General features: G+C 37.2%; 1 protein-coding gene across 3 annotated transcripts in view; it reads right to left on the bottom strand.

The window, feature by feature from the left end:
• Positions 1-18,599, bottom strand: part of PARD3B (par-3 family cell polarity regulator beta) — a 383,490-nt gene that overhangs the window by 200,503 nt on the left and 164,388 nt on the right. For all 3 annotated transcript variants that reach the window (XM_084209781.1, XM_084209782.1, XM_084209783.1), the window contains 5 exons: positions 17,195-17,281; positions 13,546-13,671; positions 8,699-9,054; positions 6,933-7,072; positions 6,022-6,150 (listed from right to left, as the gene is read on the bottom strand). In XM_084209781.1, coding sequence (XP_084065907.1) covers positions 6,022-6,150; positions 6,933-7,072; positions 8,699-9,054; positions 13,546-13,671; positions 17,195-17,281 — 838 coding nt within the window. The remainder of the gene's footprint in view (positions 1-6,021; positions 6,151-6,932; positions 7,073-8,698; positions 9,055-13,545; positions 13,672-17,194; positions 17,282-18,599) is intronic.

Here is an 18,599-nt window from a genome sequence, read left to right as displayed (position 1 = left end):
GCTACATAAGAGAGGGAGAAAAAGTTCAGTCCTCACTGTGAAAACACCCATTTTCAGCCCAGGGATGGGGTAAACTGTGTGCTTATGCACCCTACTGAGCTGGAGCCTTATGCAGTTCATACACCTTGGCACCCAGAGCCTAAAACCTTATCACACATGAAGACGGAAGGCTGCGTGGTATTTTTAAGGGTTCTGCTACTGCATCATTTCAGAATTCATTCCAGGCACAGGTCACAACATGGTGACATACAAACCCAACTCTTTACATTTTAGTGCTTACTGTTTTAAAAGTATGGTAAACAAAGCAATAAGTAGGGTATAATTCTTTCATGTCTACTTCAAACACCACATGCGTATGTTTTACATTAAGTCAGCCTAGGAAAACTTTTTTAAAGTTCTTTATGTATTCTAAGACAAAGATTTTAGAAATGTTCATATGGTATATGGAATAGAACTGGTGACCCTTGTAAATGGCAAGGCACTACATTTGTTAGCAGGATTTAAAAATTGCCGAAATACTCTGGTTTTATTAAATGCAAATGCTGTAGACCTGGGTAATGCATCTAAAACATATGAAGACTCAATTTCTGTTAAGACCAGATTTTATATGCCTCTATTCTGATGTATATATACTTATGATTTCATACATTAAAGTGGGCTTCCAAATAATTTCAGGCAACCTCAGAGCTAAGACTTATATTATCAAGTAAGCAGTTTTCATTTCCCAGTGTTCTGAGGCAGGGTTCCTAAATCTAGGAATTTTGGGCATTAATCCCATAACACACCTTATGAATATATTATCTGAGTGCAAGAAACATTATGCTTTTCTCTCCTTACTTGCATCCTCTCTAACTTATTCTTTACCAGCAGGCAGAGCTCCATCAGAGGGTTTTGCAGGCAATGAAGATTATGATCAGGTCTTTCAGACCATCCTTTCAAGGTTTCTCATATTTGCTGGAATATAGGAACAGTGGGCCCTAAAAGGCAAATCATTGCTGGATCATAACACTCTGATGGGCCTGACAGAGAAAGCAACAGTAGACAAGATGCAATAAGGTCGCTGTGGCCTTAAAAAGGCTGACAACTGCTATCACACAGAAAAATCACATTTGCTGTGCTGGTACCTTTATAGGCACTTCATTGCATATGAGAGCTCAAAAAACAACCACTTTTTAAAGGTATGTGGATTACTAAGCATTTTATTCCCCTTTGGTAAATTGGGGAGTCACACATAAACCCTGGATAAAGAGATACTTTTCAATGTGACAGGAAAAATTGTCGCATTCCTTCTTAACACTGGTCTCTCGCTGACTTTGGTAAAGAGCCCAACTAATCAACAAACCTCAAAAAACAGCTTCCAGTACTCTAAGACAAAATGAAATAGTAACCATCTTCTCAAATACATAATGAAGCTGAAAAACTCTGAGGGGCTGCAGTACACAATATTTTATCTTTAAAAATATACATTTCTGTAGACACAACCTATACTCGCTTCTTAACTATTCCAGATGAAGAGAATAGGTCCAAAATGAAACATTTCTTTAAAAACCCCAGGATATTAAAAAATCTACATAGTTTATAAACGAAGAAAGGTGCCATGTACATTCACAATATCCTTGTCTTCATTACACAGAACACCTTCTTGTGTATGCTAATAAAATTCAATATATACTTCTTTTTTTTCCTATCCAATTCATCTCCCTTAGAACAGAGGTAACACAATAGAGAAATAGTACTTGCTGGAATCACTTTCTGACTGAAATTATTTGTTCATTTCTGGATAATTGAGCACTAGAATCATGGTTTTGAACTACAAAAACAGGTGCAAAAATGGTTAAGTCTAGGCTGTAATTTCACTTATTATTTCCTGCACATAAGAAGGCAAGCAACAATTAAAAGGAAGTAATAGAAATTAAGCTTTGAATATTAAAACAAATAGACCAACCGGTTTTCCTTCAGGCATATAAGTTCAAGGCAGTGGAAGAAATTAACTGGGGGAAGACTAAAACATAAAATTAATCATATGGTAAGTAGAAAAAAAAATGCTGAATTGAACTTGCCACTCATCCTGCTTCCTTCCATCCTGTATAATACACACGTAAAAAAAGACTTAAAGACCAATACCAAGTTTAGTATATTGTTGCTCATTTAGCTATTGTTATAAAAATTATGGTTTGTTCCCTTTCATCCCCCATTCTTCAGGCATCAGTTAATATGCCAAGAAACCACAGAAACAGCAATTACAGTTGCAACTGTAAGTCAAAGAGATTTTTAAAACAAAAAATAAAGGGTATGCAAAAATTACAATGTATTTGCTCTAACAAAGAAAAAATGCAAGCAAATATTTTTGGTGCTATACTATTTCTGGCCATTGCAGAAGTGTCACATTCCTCTGCTGTGTGCATCATACAGAATAAAGAATTGCAAGGGATCATAGCACAGAATGGGTTGCACCAGAGCTGTTCACATTCAAGCAATATTCCCTTTGTTACCAATGCAGGGATAAAGAAAGAGAAGGGGGAGTAAATAATTTTTGCACCATTAGTAAAAGAAATGGCACTTTCGGATCATACATTTTCCCTAGAGAAAAAAACATGATGCAACAGACACACTTCTATTTCCAAAACACAATAGAACGATAGCCACAGTTTGATGTGCATTCCATTCACTTTGACAGGAGCTGGAAAATCTAAACCTATTCAGTTCAACCAGTTTCTTTCTGTAATATTTACCATCCTCCAAAAAAGAGTGTTACACAGTTTAAAACCCAAAAGCACCTTAAAGAACACACTAATTACTGGCCACTCCATAGACTGTGGTAATTAAGCAAATCAAGATCTTCCCTCAGAGTTTTGGAATCAGCTCCTTACTTAGCTGCTCCATTGTCAACAGCTGGCATGAATTACTGGGAACATTTGGCTAACTGATAATAAAGAGGACAGCCTGTGGTTGGTCCAAATTCTACTTCACTAATCTGTTTCAATATATATATATAAAAAATCTCATCAGAGCCTCCGTATATATTTTTTTAAAGGAGTAACAGCCCTACAAATACTGGGTTTTCAATTCTTTTCCCTTGTTATGCACAAACTGTGTAACTCTGTAACTCTCAGATGCTGCAAGAACCAGTGTAACCAAAGCCCCAACTGCCCAAAATTTAATAATACTTTTTTGCAACACTGATTCATCCTCATCTGTATCATATCTCGGCTGCTGTGACAAAGGCTTGCCACTCTGAATATATTTTTCTACTTGCTAGCAATTCATAAGCACAGATCACAGTAACAAAACACCCAAACTCTGTTCCCATCTATCATGCTGAAGAGAAAATATTCGTGAGACCAAGCTTTCCCCAAGCCGCAGCTTTATTACAAGGTAAAGTCAAATTATATTATTACAGACCCATGCAACAAAATGCCACCCAGTGTGACTTTATTACATTATTTGCTTTGTGCCCATGCAGTTATCAAATTCTCTCCAGCAAACCCACATAAAAACCCAGTTCTAGTGGAGCAACATGCTCAAAAGTGGTTTTGTGTATGGGCTTCTAGTGGGTCCAGTTTCCAGACGTATCTCTGCCACAGGAAACTGTGGGGAGCGGGTACATTTACTAAGCGGCCCTTCTCCTTTTTCTTTCAACAGGTAACAGGGAATCTAAAGAAAACAAGTCAGATTACAGTCCCTGGAGACCTGGACCAAGCAAGAACAAGTCTGATGTAAAGCAATTACCATATTATTGCCAGGCATTAACAAAATCCCCAAGTATTCAGATAAATTCTGCATGCAAGTTACACCATCAGGGCACTCAGTTACAGCTGTCCTTGAAAAACATAGGATTATCCACTGTTTTTCCTTCCAAAAACAAACATTTAAAGTGCTGGCATTTTTCTCCTCTTTGATAAAACAGTACTGTAACTTTTGAGGTAGCAGAGGATTAGTCCAATGTAATATCATGGCTAAAGCTGAAACCAAACAAAAAAACTAAACCTTTTTTTTTTTTTAATCTTTGTTAAGACTATTCTCAGACACCTCATGAATTCTAACAAGCATTGTGTTAGCATCAACATCTGGTAGCTTAGTGGGATGGTAACTCACACTTTTGCTGTAAGCTACCAGATGTTGCTGAAGGGCTTTTTAATTTAGATGGGATGGTTCCATAAATTTATGTAATGTATTTCAGTAATTCTCATTTTTATTATGTTGTACTTGATTGAGATAACGAGGAACACAGAGCAGTATTAGAATTCCCACATCATCACTGTTACAGTGAGGGCCATCACTTGTGCATCATTCTATCACAGTGAAAGCAATCTAAGAGAAGGTCAAGCCAGCAGGATAAATGTGGCTACTCCCTGGATTTCAATCATGCCAGTCATAAGTAAATCACCCTTTGAAAGGTAGTTAATCCTTGCTGTAGAGACTAGAATTTATTATCACACAATTGTGGCAGGTAGAAATTATAAACAGCTTTTAGATTCTTCAAATCTTTTATACACACACACTTCCACAGTGATTTCCAGAAGAATTTGCACTATAACAATACATAATAAGTATAATGTTGGGGGAACAGGAGAGAAAAGACAAAAATGCACATTTTTTAAAGTACATTTTTTAAGTAATGTGCTTTATAACTTTAAAAAACCCAGAAAACACTGTTAATGGCTAGCATTTTCAAAAAGTAAGCTCTTATTTAGAAGAGATGGTGAATGAAAAGAAATTCTACATAGAATAGATAATTTAGTACTTTAAGACTCATATTTCCCTCTGATCCACACAGACACTGAGTCTACAGCTCAGGGCTTACTCAGCAGAGCAATGCAATGACCAACTTTGGTGCTTTGGCAACAAAATCAGTGACAACAAATGCCCAATATTACAAGGCTGAAAATTGCCATTATGCTCCTTAAAAATTACACAGTAAAAGAGAAAAATGGATATAAAAATAGTTTTGCTAAGACACTTCATAACTCCTCACAAGAAAAAGTGGGCAGCAGCAGGACAAGAGAAAAGACTCGCATGAGAGAACCTGAATGCCCCTCCAGCTCCCTATCCTGTCATGGGCAACCCTGACCTCAACAAGGTCCAACTCGCAACAGGGAAACAAGAGGAAAACTGTCAGCAATATTCTCTGAGGAAACATAATGGAGGATTTCTGTAGAAGATCCTGACAACAGTCTGAAGGAAAAGCAAGAAGGCAGCATCTTAAGGAAAGGATGAAGGTGGTTTGTGTTCTTTGAAGGAGATAAAATGAGACAAAAGCAGGAAACGCTGTCCTTTCCTTATCCTGAGGACTTAATGAAAGGTCAAGTATAGCCATCAATCAAGATAAGGAAGAGGCAACCAAAGAAATGACCTTCTCTGAAGGGAAACAAGCATGTATCAGATTGCACTTTTACTCTGATGCAGTTCTCTATGTGAGAGAAGAGAGAACAGTTTCATGCCAGTGTTAATAAAAAACAAAAGTGAAAATTAAGCACTTGAGATGGAAAAAAGACAAGCAAAAGCCTATTAAGTCAAAGGCTAGCAGCCGAGGAAAAGCTTGCTTCCAAAATTTGTGAGGAGTGCAGCAGAATTCTATTCCTCACCACTCCTGCAGTTGGGCACCTGGCTTATGAGACATCTCCTGGGGGCAACCACCCTCACTAGTTTGTCAGTGATAAGCTGCAGGCTCATTACGCTTTAAATTTCTGGTTTAAAGCTTGCTGCTTTTCTGAAAGAGAACAACCCATTTTTAGTCATGCTTGACCCCACACTTGCAAAATTAATTTACAGTGTTCCCCTGTGAGTTATGCTTATGCTGTCATTTTGGGGATGAAAAATCAGATTGTGTGGAATTGCCTCTATAGTAGATAAAAATCAAACCGCTCAAAATCAAATTTAAGTATAAATACTTATTGGAAAGAAGCCTTATGTGACTACCTTTTATTGTCATTTCTCAGCTGACAATTTCTATTTCCTGGGTTAGTATTTAACCATGGAATTGTTTCAAAGTCACTCTTTGGGAAAGAATAAGAAGTTTACCAGCTCTCGAGGTAGAAAGGCTTCCTCCTGACGAGCCACAATCAGACAGACAGTCTCGCCTTGCTTTGTGCTTCTCAACATAGCTACAAGCTCTTCCTGGGTCCTGCCAGTGATGTCCCGTCCATTCACCTATCAGACACAAAAGAACAGAGGATGTCTTATCTCTGACTGCCTTTTAGCAGGTTTATTAGGTTCTCCTCACCTAACACAGGTGTCATTCAGCGACTGAGAGCAAAGAAGAATCAGCAACAGCTCCCATACTGCCTCCCCCTCTGGCCCTGCACAAATTACTTAACCTTTCTCCTCCTCATTTTCACCATCTGTTAAAGCAGCTCTGTAGTACTCACTCGCCTTGCAGGGGGTTTGTGAGGCTTAATTAGTTTGTAAAGCACTTTGAAGATGAAAAGTGCAGAAACAAGACCTTAGTATTAAAACTGTTTACCTTAAGAGCTTTTTGAGGTTAGTAAGTAGAAATAACCCATTAGATAATAAGATTGTAAGTCACAAGATATCTGAAAATTTTCAACAGACTGATTTGAGCAAAATTGCCTTAAAATGAGCACTTTACCAGCTTGATATTAACTAGAGATTTCTGGATGTGGCTGAAGAGGCGTGACATGTTTTGGTCCTAAATAAATACATTTATCTGCTTTAAAAATCAAGATCTTGTCAGGCTCCCCTTGTTCAAACCCCCATGGACCCCTGTGAAAAGAACCATTTTTCCACCTCATGGTGTAAAGCACTTGTTGACAAACAAGTGACATAGAAACTGTGAGAGTGACTTTTTTTTTAAACCAAGGGCAAGAACTGTAGTTCCATACATCAATAATATGTATGAGGAAATAGAAGATTTATAACACAGCTAGAGATCAATTTTAAGCAATGCAAATACAACGGATGTTTAACCTAACCTCCAGGATTCTGTCTCCTGACTGCAAACGACCATCTTTTATTGCTGCACCTTTTGGTAAAATATTCTTCACAAAGATTGGACCAGGACCATGTACTGAAGAGTCTCTGGTAACCACGGTGAAACCAAGTCCTTCTGGACCTAAATGTCAGACGAAGAACACACAACAGAAATTTCAACATGTAAACGATGATCATTAGAAGTAAGCAAACAAGGTCAGTAAGATATCCCGAGATTCATTCACATTAACTCATAAAGAAAGCAAAGAAAAATCTGTAAACATAAGCCAATCTTCTGCATGGTCTAGAGAAGAAGTCTACTGATGTCCAAACAAATACCCAAACCCTCTTACAACAGCTACAGATGGAAATACTTGGGTAAGCACATAACAATAAAAAACTAAGAACTCTCTTTTTAACACATTTACCTTTTCTATAGGTTACTACAATATTAGTCTTCACTTTAATGTCAATCGTTTTTCATAGACTCAGAGCCATTGGAATTGTATATAAGCATAAATAAAAATTAGCAGGTTTTACTGAAATTTGGTATATAGGAAAAATATCACATGATTTGAATGCAAAACTTGATGATGTGCTGCTAAGAAAGGACAAAGTGGTATTTCTAAGCTTCCATTAGCGAAGCTGTTTGCTGCTTAGAAACAAACAACCTCAAGTGTTAACAGATATGCTATAACAAGTAATTTGGGAGTAAAATAAATATTAGCAGGTACTGCTTATAAGCCACTAAAATCCCTGAGAATAGCAGAGTCCATAAAAATCTTGTTATATTGAGTGGTATTTCTACCCATGTGATAGTTTTCAAAGATATCATCATGTCAGTATCACATTGCTATAATTTCTAAAAATATAAATGTTTCAAAATCACAAGCATTAGATCTAGAATGGGGACATTCTTAAGTGGATTATAGTAACACAAAGCTGAATAGTTCAGAAATAAAAATGAGTGATTTAAGTAAAGAAATAACAAAAATTAGGAAATGAGAGCTTGATTATATTCATAATGTCTTAAAAGAATAAAGTTACAGACAGTTTTCAAAAGGGCCACTTCTAGGACCAAATTTCACTCTCAGCCAAATAAGAGACAGAAATCACATAGAAAATACAAATGCTAATTGGAAATTTCTTAAGCACATGTTACTACATGTTCCTAACCTGTAATTCCATTCAAAGACAGACAGATGAATGATGCAGGAATTAAAGATATACACACAAATTTGGCCTCCTGACAGCTGAATAAATATGACAGAAAAAAAGAAAGGTTTGCAGAAAATATAAAAGGGGAAGACAGGTAAATCTGTGGTCAAGCTCTTGGAAAACATGAAACAGCAGAGTAGATTTTTAAACATATCTTTAAAAGAATATAATAACACTGTTGAGATCAATTAGTAGGTTAAATAAAATAACAAAGGTCACCAGCAAACAGTTCAAACTTTGAATCTATACTTGTGAAAAGACTGAACTATCTCTTAAAATCACTTTTGCTAATGAAGTTGCTTCCACAGTCAGTAACAGTGATGTCCTAATTAGTAAATCTGGATAACTTACATTCAAAGTTTAAGAGAAAGCCCACTGCACAAAACATTACTGTTTACATTGCTATACCTTTTGAAAGTTTTGGAACTTTTAAATTATAAATAACTTGCTTGTGTCTTCAATGTCACTTGTTAAATTGTTAAATTAAAAGTTAAGGTATTACTATAGAGAACATGATACCAAATTAATCCTATCATCTCCAAAAACTTACCTTTTTTCAGGTCTATCTTTATTTTCTTTGCATTTCTCCTATTACCAAAGCCCATAAGTGGAGACAGAGAGGGAGAAGAAGGCTTTCTACCCAGACGTGGGAGGTTGGGGCTCTTAGCTTGTTGCAGTGCTCCCTGTACACCTGACTCCAAGATTCCTCCAGAAACATTAATAGTTTTCACAGCAGGTTTTGGATGAAGAGGAGGTGGAATTTTTGTTTTTGTAACTCCTTCTTCATTATTCAGAATACAAAGAGGAGCAATAGCAGACTTTTCATACTGTTCTCGATTATATGGAGGAAGGACTTCCAAGATGACACTTTGAAATTTCATTGCCTGACGGAAGATGTCCTGAGCCCTTTAAAAGAAAGGTATGAAAATTCATATGACAAACTAGAAAATGTGGGCAAAATTTGAAGTCGTTTACAGCGAATAAGATGAAAGTTTACCTTATGTTCCCATCTACAGTGTCCCGTTTTTAGAAAAGTACACATGAAATAAGATTTCAAAACTACAGCATTTCCTTACATTTCAAGTAGGAGCAGGGTATCTGTTGGAATTCCTAAGCTGCTACATAAACATATTGGCCAGAATCAACTGATGAACACCCTTCTTAATGCAGAGCATCAGACAGAGAAGTTCTGATGGCAAAAGAGTGCTGAAGTTACAGCTTGCCGCTTTTTTCAAGTGCATGTCAGTTACATATTTTCTTGTTGGCATAGAGGCACACTGAGCACTCATCACCAATTGTTCTGGTGAATACATCTACTCCAAGCAAGCTCAACTCCCCATTTTTTCCAAATCCAGTCTAATTGCTCCTCAGATTCCTTTGTAATCCCTAATGCAACTGCTGGCTGATTCCACAGCAATAAAATAGGATGAGGGTATGGGATACATAGACACTAGAAAAAAAAAAAAAACTGGGAAAATGGTGCATTTATTTGTGTTTCTACATAAATGGATAAATAAATAGGTTGACATTACTCACATCTTTCAAGCAGTAGCCTTTTGCAAGGCGGATATGCAGATTTCACATAATCAGTGTTTTTACAGATGTACTCAAAGGCAACACCAGAAACTGTGTTAGAGCATTTAATGGAATTATTCCCCTGGACACTGACAGGGCAAGGGAAAATGGTTTTAAACTAAAAGAGAAAGATTTAGGCTATTTAGAAGAAATTCTTTACTCAGAGGGTAGTGAGGTACTTGAACAAGTTGCCCAGAGAAGCTGTGCATGCCCCATCCTTTGCAATGTTCAAGGCCAGGCTGAATGGGGCCCTGAACAACCTGATCTAGTGTGTGACATCCCTGTCTGTGCCTGTGGGGTTGGAATGAGATCACCTTTAAGGTCCCTTCCAACCCAAACCATTCTATAATTCTTTGAACTGATATTATGGTAACGACACTGTGCTCATATTCCCGTGCACTGTAAGGCAATTAAGACAAGCTGGCCAAAAGAACTGTTCATAAAGCCTTCCCTGGATTTTGAATAACCTGTAGATTTGGACAATCAAGCCATGTTACAAACCTTGGATCCTAAAGGAACAAAGGAGACTCCCCTCTTTCTATGCTTTACTCTCCTACCTTCTGTTGAAGTGGATGGATTTTCTTCCATACTACAGAAGACCACTTGAGCACAAACAGAAGAAGTAGCTGAAGTGCATTTTGAGGAATTAAAAACTGAAAACTACTTCTTAGCTGAAGCAAGAGGGGAAGTAATGGCTACATTACATTTTAAATAAATCATGGAGTCCTTCTAAGAACATTGTACTTATCTCCTACCCTTCTGTGGTGTGTTTGTCAGTCTGAGTCACTATATTTTGCTCAAGTCTTGGCTTTGGATTTACACTCAGTTATGTAACAGGAATCAATGTTGAAAGTACTTCTGAAATAATTTTTTTTTACACTGACATATGAAGGAAGCCACTGAATATATAAATGTCTTGAAAACACACCTACTGCTTTCCCAGATGAACAGAGCTGCACAGTATGTCCACCTTGCAACTGTAGGTGGTGGAAAATAGGCTGTTCTAAGAGGGTTTTCTGTAGCATTGAACTCAGGGGTCAGTCCCAATGGGTACTGCTATGGGCAAGAACCATCCTTGCCACACCGAGTGTACGAGCACCAAGAGTCAGAATAGCAACATTCACTGACAGGCAATGCTGCCAGAGAGAAACCTCAAACTTGGAAAAGAAAGGCAGCAGGGAGAATGTTGTAGGGAGGCATCCTTTTAGTATCATCCTCAAAGTTTCTGTTTCAGAGCTGTAACAGACTGTGCCCCAGTGTCTCTGCAGAGGTTATAGGTTATCCGTCCACCTATAGCCTGTCAAAGCTCTCAAGGACGGATCTTACCCTGACAGTAGAAACCATGGCACACTTCCAGCATAAAGGATGTAAAATGTTAACTCTGTTTCTTTCACACCCCATCTTCATCCTTGTAAGTAGCTGCTTGGTCATATGTTACAAGGTAATTTAATAACTCAGTTTCAAAAGGTTAATATTTAAAATATATGCAAGAGAAAACATAAGATCTCCTTCAAACAAAAATTAGTGGAAATCACTCAAGACATCCTATGGGAAAGTCTAAATGCAGTCTTCAGGGGCAAAATAACTGGCTGCACTTCAAAGGGAAAAAATAATGAATGGAGAAATTTATATTTCTTGAGACCCCAAGTGCATACTTTAAAGAAGTAAGGGAGTCAGTTAAAAGAGGTGCTAGAAACTCTGCAGCACAACAGAATGTAATTGAATAGATTAGCAGCAAATGAAAAAGTAGACCAATAGTCCCAATATATAGCTATTATAAACATGGGAATACAGAAAGTAGGCTGCTGCTGTTACAGCTGCAGAAGAAGCAACTGTCAGGAGCAATACTAGAAAGTCTCTGCTGAAATTAGAAAGAGACAGCATGTAACAGTCTAAGTGTTAAAACAGCTTTTACAAGGGTTATGAAGAAATGTCAGTTTGAAACTAGCCAACAGATTTTTCTCTCGAAGGAGAATCTGATTGTAATTTCTGGGTCAACAGTCACTGAAACAATACTTTGTTGTAGCTTATACAATTAGTGGATTTCTGTAACTTGGACTTCTGTCAGGTTAGTACAATTGTGTCATGCAAGATGAAAACTAAAAGGCGTGCTCACGGAGATTAGTTTCAACCTGGAAAGAGTCTTTCCTTAGCCATTCTCCACAGCCAGGGAAGAGAGGTGATGTAGAAAGGTATTTTGGAAAATAATTCAGCAGAACAATGCAAGACTTGGGAATATGTTAGAGCTCATCTAAAATGCTCTCCTCAGTCCCCAAACAGACATTGAGCCCTCAATACCCATATTTTTTCCTCAATTGCCACTGCACTATTTGGTTTTGCAACATAAGGAAACTTAGCCCAATAAAATTAGGGTCTGCTCTGAGTCACCTTTAAGTCACTTTTCTCTCCCGATAACAGAGAGAGAATCTAACAAGACTGATCTCTTTAGGCTAACTCCTATGGTAAATTGTCCTTCCAACTCCCAAAACTTCACACAAGCTTTTAGAAAGTGTCCTGCATGTTGTATTTTGAAGGAAAGCCTGACAGAGAACTAGAAAATTTCCTGAAGTATTTCTAACTGCCCCAAAATCCAGTAATCTTACAGAAAAACATGCAGAGTCCTCCACTCCACAAACACCTCATGGGCTGAAAGCCTTTGGAGATCTAGTTACACTCAGAAGAAAACACAGAGGAGACAACACATTGTAAAGAAAGGATCAGACAAGATTTTGAAAAGAGAGGTTTTGATTCAAGCAAAACCTTATTTGCAGAATTCCATTACAAAACTGCACAGTGGGGCAATGAATGTTTTCATTAAACAATTATGTTCTGCTAAAATTGATATTTTGGAATTTGCATGGATGGAAAAGAATGGCACGTACAGAGTCGTTCTGTAAAAGCAAAGTGCTTTTACCATCAAATATGCAGAAAGCTGTAACTAAAAAGATATCAGGAGGGGAAAAAGCAGTCTTAGAAACAAAAATACCGATGCTACAGAGCTACACTGGTTTCATGAAAACCTATTTTGCAAATATTTATTCCTAACCGTGAAATTAATGTATTTGATTTTAGTCTAAAAGCCTTGAGCATTTGGCTTACTGTTTAAAAAGTTAAGCCTCGACTCCCTTGACATCTCAATAGGTTTTTGTTATATTATAAACAATCACTCAGTTGTCTAAACATACGGATTGAGAGCAAAAACAAATTACTATTTAATTACTACAGCAAATATCTGTGAAATTTGAGAGGCTATTCTTTTGTGCAACAATGCCACATTAATCCATAGATGATCAAAACAACCTGTTAGTTAAAAAATATTTGAGATAAATAATAAATGTCAACAGACTTTTAATAAAAGTCATAAGAAGTGAGACTTTCCATTCAACTCAAGTAATCATAGTCTGACAAGAGAAGTATTTTGTAAAAAATTAACGCTCAAAAAGCTGCAGCACAAGAAAAAAAAATCTTATTTCATTTGCAAAAGAACATTAAACACCATGCTGTGATATTGACTCATTCTGAAGGTCTTATGAAAAAAAAAATTACAAAGAGAATATGGTAAAAGTAACAGGAGAACTAGAAAGGGAAGACAGCAACTACAAACTTAATGCTATTAAATTAAGTAAGCACAGTAAATTCACTAAAACTCCTCAAATTTCACCTTATTTGGAAGTTTCAGAAAGAAAATTATGATGTTTCTGTCACATATCAATTTTATAGGCATTTTTTTCTGAAATAAGTATTAATCCCTTTACAAATCACTTAAACACAGCACTGTATAAAATTCTGGCTAGTTAAAAGTATTAATAAACCAGCACTTACTGTGCAAAGGTTTTATCTGTAAGGTCCACATGGTTTATCTTCACAATGCATTCATTTTCATGGAAAAGACCATCACGCCTAGATCTGCTGTTTTCCTCAATACCACGGATGAAGAGTCCCAGCATCCTGAAAGGCAAAACATAGGTACAAACTGTCCTTATTGTGCTGATATGAATTTTGAGAACTAAAAATAGATATTAATCTCTACCGTGTATGAAATGATAGAGCAGACTGCCTCTCTATCTATGAAGTGCTTAACCTAGAGAAACGTTTCAGCTGACTTATTAACAAAAAAGGAGGGATTCCAAAAAATACCATGAAAAATTGCTGCACACTAATGCTTTACTACTTGCAAGAACTTGGGGAGCATCAAGTCCTGTAGGTCATACTTGGAGAAACAGGAAAAAAACTAGATCCCTCTCTAGTTAAAAATGTCAGTATACCTTATGCAATATTTTTCTGCCACGGCTCCAAATAAAAGTACAAACAGATTAAAAGTAATTTTCTACCTTGACTACAATATAATAAACAGGACTTAGAATGAGACAAAAAAAAAATAACTGACTTTTCTGCTTCTGAAAGCATCTATGAAATTTTCAGTTGCCAAAGCCCTTTGCTTTGATACATAACAGCAATACTACTCATTCCTGTGGCAGGACAGCAGCAGAACATCAACACCCAAGCTCTCTGTTAACAAGTTAAGTGCAAGTGAAAATGGAGGTGCAGTACAGAATAATGCAATAAGTGAGCCAGTGTGGGTGGTGCAAAATTCCAGTGTTGATAACTCCGCTGGGAGCACTAGGCTAATCCTGAACTACCTGGAACACTGCTGTGTTGCAAACTATAATTCAACACAGCTATATCCAATGATACCACAGCAGCGCCCAAAAAACCCTGATAACTGCGAGTTTGTGAAGAATTTCTATAATCAATCTTCAGTCCACTAAATTTCCATACCACTGCAGCATCAAAGATGGTCATCAAGGATGACCTTTGGAGACCATTTTCTATTGGTTACACTTCATAAAATATTAATGTACAATTTTCAACGCGCCAGCACTCCAATCACAAAGCAGACGTCCTGTATTTTTGTCTCAGATTCATGACTCCCCTCATATCTAAGTCCATTCAACAGATTCACAGTATGCTATTAACTAATCCAAGTGACGCTATATTCACTGAGCATCTGATTTTAGATTTACTAAAGAACAATAAAAAAATTTGTACTTCTGTCCTATCAATTATGAAGTGAAAAACTGGTTTCTACTGAATATTAGTTCTTTGAAGTACCTAACAGGAAAAAGTTATTTAATAGCATAAAGATTCTGTTGTAACAAGTGTTATCCTTCCCAAAGGATTAAAAAGGGTAGTGATGGAGAGGGGCCACAGCTCTTTTGATGACATCCACCTAGTGGCAATCAAAAACCTTAACCCTAAGAACTAAATAAATACAACTATGCTAAAATGCAAACCAGTAAAAGTACAGAAATAAACAAAACTACAAATTAAGTCGGTTGCTCACTAATCCTGTGTGCTTGGATACTGTATTCATATATGCAACAGGATTGCCTACTTGTCTGAAACTTGTGTCTGCTGCACGGCCCATGTGCCTTGAGTTACACAGACTGAGGCACCTTGAATTCATTCCTCCATTACTTTCTTCCACAGACTAAATTTTACCATTTTAATGCACTATTAAAATTTAATTTCCTGTTTTTAATGATACTTAAGTGCAAAAGAAAGGGGGGGAATTATTTCTATTACTTTTGTAGTTCCTGTATAAACTAAGACTTTGTAAATTAATATGATGTTTTAAAGACCTGTAGAAAAACTTTGGCCTGCAGTAGAGCCATGCTAAAGCCAGCATTACCTTATTAGAAGATAACTTTACAATTGAAATACCAGACCCAGCTAGTCAGGGCCAGCATGTCCTCATAAATTCTATCATGTCACCAAAAGAAATAAAAGATGCTCTTCTTTACTTTCTCATGTTATGATGAGTTACGATTTATACTATAGTCTCAGGCTAGATGAAAAAAGAGGGTCAAGCCATTTAAGTCAGTCCAGCGCTTTAACAAAGGTATCAGTACAGTTCTGACAAGCACTGTCTTAAAATGCAAAGACAACTACCTACACCAGTAGCTCATCTGTCAAAGACCTCCTCTACTCCAGCAGATCCCCAAAAGCATTTGTAAGTAAGGACATATTAACATGAATACAACATAGACCAAGAACACTTCTTCTTTCAGGTCTTTAAAAGCTGCTCTCAACACAGTGATACTTGAGTACAAAACTGCATTTCGGTCACAACAATTATTGATTTTAATAGCTTGCAATTTCATCAAAAGTGTTTTACTGAAAGATCTTGAAATATGGTGCATGCACTACAACCTTTATGGCATGCCTATATCAAAGGGCTCCGGTCTGCGTTTCAGAATGGGTAGCAAACACAAGGGGCTGTCTCAAGACAAACAGGCAGCCCACAAAGCCAAGGACACAACTTGGATCTCTGAAAGTTGCCATTGAAGACCACCTTTCTTCTTGAGACAGTGATGCCATTTTTACAGGCAGCAGATGGACATCTATTTTCCCTTTTGGTAAATAAAACAATCTGAATTAATTTGGGTCCACTTAAAAATTCAGATCTTGCCAAGAAAACAGACCTTTACAAGGTAATTCAATCCCTCACATTCTCTGTCCTACATGAAAGATGACAAGTAAAGAAACATTTAAGACTTAGAGAATTTTTACTTTTGCAATAATTGGCTTTGTGTAACAGGCAGCCATTTTACTACAAAGCAGTGTCATTTATGGCTCTGGCAATTTCCCATCTCTTATTCACGGCTGCCAGTGTCAAATTAACTCTCTGGCTAAGCCTCTGTATGTCAAATTTCAGCCTAGATTTTTTTTTAACACATCCTAGTTACATAGCTTGGAAAACAGCTATAATGAAAACGCTGACGCAGTCTTAACTACAGCACATCAATATGAGCACGCTGCTATAATAGGCTTTTGTGATCTCGATGGACTTTGTTAAATCATTTATAATTAAAGTAATTGTATTGTGACAAAGAAAGGTTCATAGTATAGAGCACATTTTATAAATGCTATGCAATCAAATCTGAAAGATGACTTGAAAAGTATGAGGTATGAGGAGGCAAGCAATTTCTTTGACTCTTCTTGTCTGGCATGTCACTAAGGAAGAGACTATGCAGACATACTCAATTAGGAAAAACAAAACAACAAACAAAAACAAACAAGCCCACAACAGCACAAGAAAACCAACCCAACACCACACAAAACTACTGAGTCCAGTTTACCAGTCAGAGAATAAAAGCAGGGACAATTAAAAGGGCATATATGAATAAAGATGTTAGTACTGACTGAAAGTAACTGGACATGGCACTTTGTGCCATAATCTAGTTGACAAGATGGAGATCAGTCAAAGTTGGACTCAAGTATCTTTGAGGTCTTTTCCAACCTGAATGATTCTATGGTTGCCTTACACAGAATTTGGACTAGTAAATATTTTGGTAATTGTCATTGACCAATTTTTGTTTTCCTTTAGGTAAATAGTAGGCATTTTAAGATAAGCACAACTGAAATCCTTTCATCAATATACTTCTTGACAATGCAGAAAATATCTTACCTTCCACTCAAGGATGAAAAAAAGGGCACTACATGTATTCCCAAGGGTCCACCTTCTCCAGAAATCTCCACTGTTTTTGTCATTTCACTGAAAAAGAGCACATGGAAACAAATCTCATAAGCTTATTTAGAGAATTCTCCATATTCTCTGAATATCTCTATACCTCCATATATCAATAAAACAAATTCCTGAATCAGTTAGTAGAAACGGTGGAAAAATATATGATTCGGAGCTCACTAATATATGAAAATAAAATGAAAAGTAAAACAGCCATGAAATTCTTTAATTGCTTTAGATTTGCATTTGTGCTTTTTAAAAGGAAAAGAAATCAAACACTAGACATTTTCCTAAGTTAACCTTCAAGTAAATTAATTAGAATATTAAAGAATAAGCTTTTAAGTGAGGAGAGACTTAATCATTAAAAAAGAGGGGGGAAGGTTATTTTACATGTCCTTAATTTAAGCTCCATGTGAGCTGCTTCAGTTTTCCCATGTGGCCACATTATAAACACGAAGATCACGCAGAAAGGACATTGAGACTTTCAAGTCATATTTAAATATACTGATTTCTTCCCTCAGTTGCATAGAACCTCTCTGATGAACAATGAACAAAAGAAATTGTGATCAGCAGTGCAACTCAGCTCATTTTATCAAGAAGTTTCCTTCCTCTAACACTGTTATTAAAAACCTCTGTATTATCTCTGACAGACTTATGCTGTTTCATGGCATGTGCTGTTTCACTTCCTATTGACTATTTTACACTGTCAGCCTTACAGTGACCTGAACTCTATTTTGGGTGACCATGACTAGAAAAGGAAGGTACTTGAACTGGCTAAAACCTTAAAAAAATAGCAATGTCTGTATTTCAGCAGACCTTGTTCCTTCATTCCACAACAGTGTCCGTCTTGCAAAATACTCCCTCCCCCTGGGTACTGAACACCCCCAGCACCCAGGATCAGTGGCCAGCAGACAACTCCTGGGCACAGCCATTCAGAACACCCCAGCTGTGAGCTGTGTGCGCCCGCCAATCCTACAGCGTGCACAGAACACGTGAAACGGAACCAAACGGCCACTTCAGATACTGCCCTGAGTTAAAGACTCAGTCTAACTGATCAAGTGCAGACTGCTAGAGAGAAAGAGACTTCTGATCTTTCCCTGTGCACCAGATCTAGAGAGCACACATTGGCTAGATAAGACGACCAAGCTGACTCTTTACTACCACCCTGCCCTCCCCACCTCAGATGATTTTTCCCTAGTACCACAGCTTCCTCTGGCACCAGCTCACTGATCTTGCTGACCCATGGTCTTATGATCGTTTGATTTGATGCAAGATTCAGTAAAAATTCACCGAAACCCATCAGGAATTTGCGATTGCCCTTGAAGTGGCAGCACAGTTACACCACATT

This window comes from Fringilla coelebs (genome assembly GCF_963513975.1).
Source record: "Fringilla coelebs genome assembly, chromosome: 7".
In the NCBI taxonomy this organism is placed as follows: domain Eukaryota; kingdom Metazoa; phylum Chordata; class Aves; order Passeriformes; family Fringillidae; genus Fringilla; species Fringilla coelebs.
This window is presented reverse-complemented; position numbering and strand designations above follow the sequence as displayed.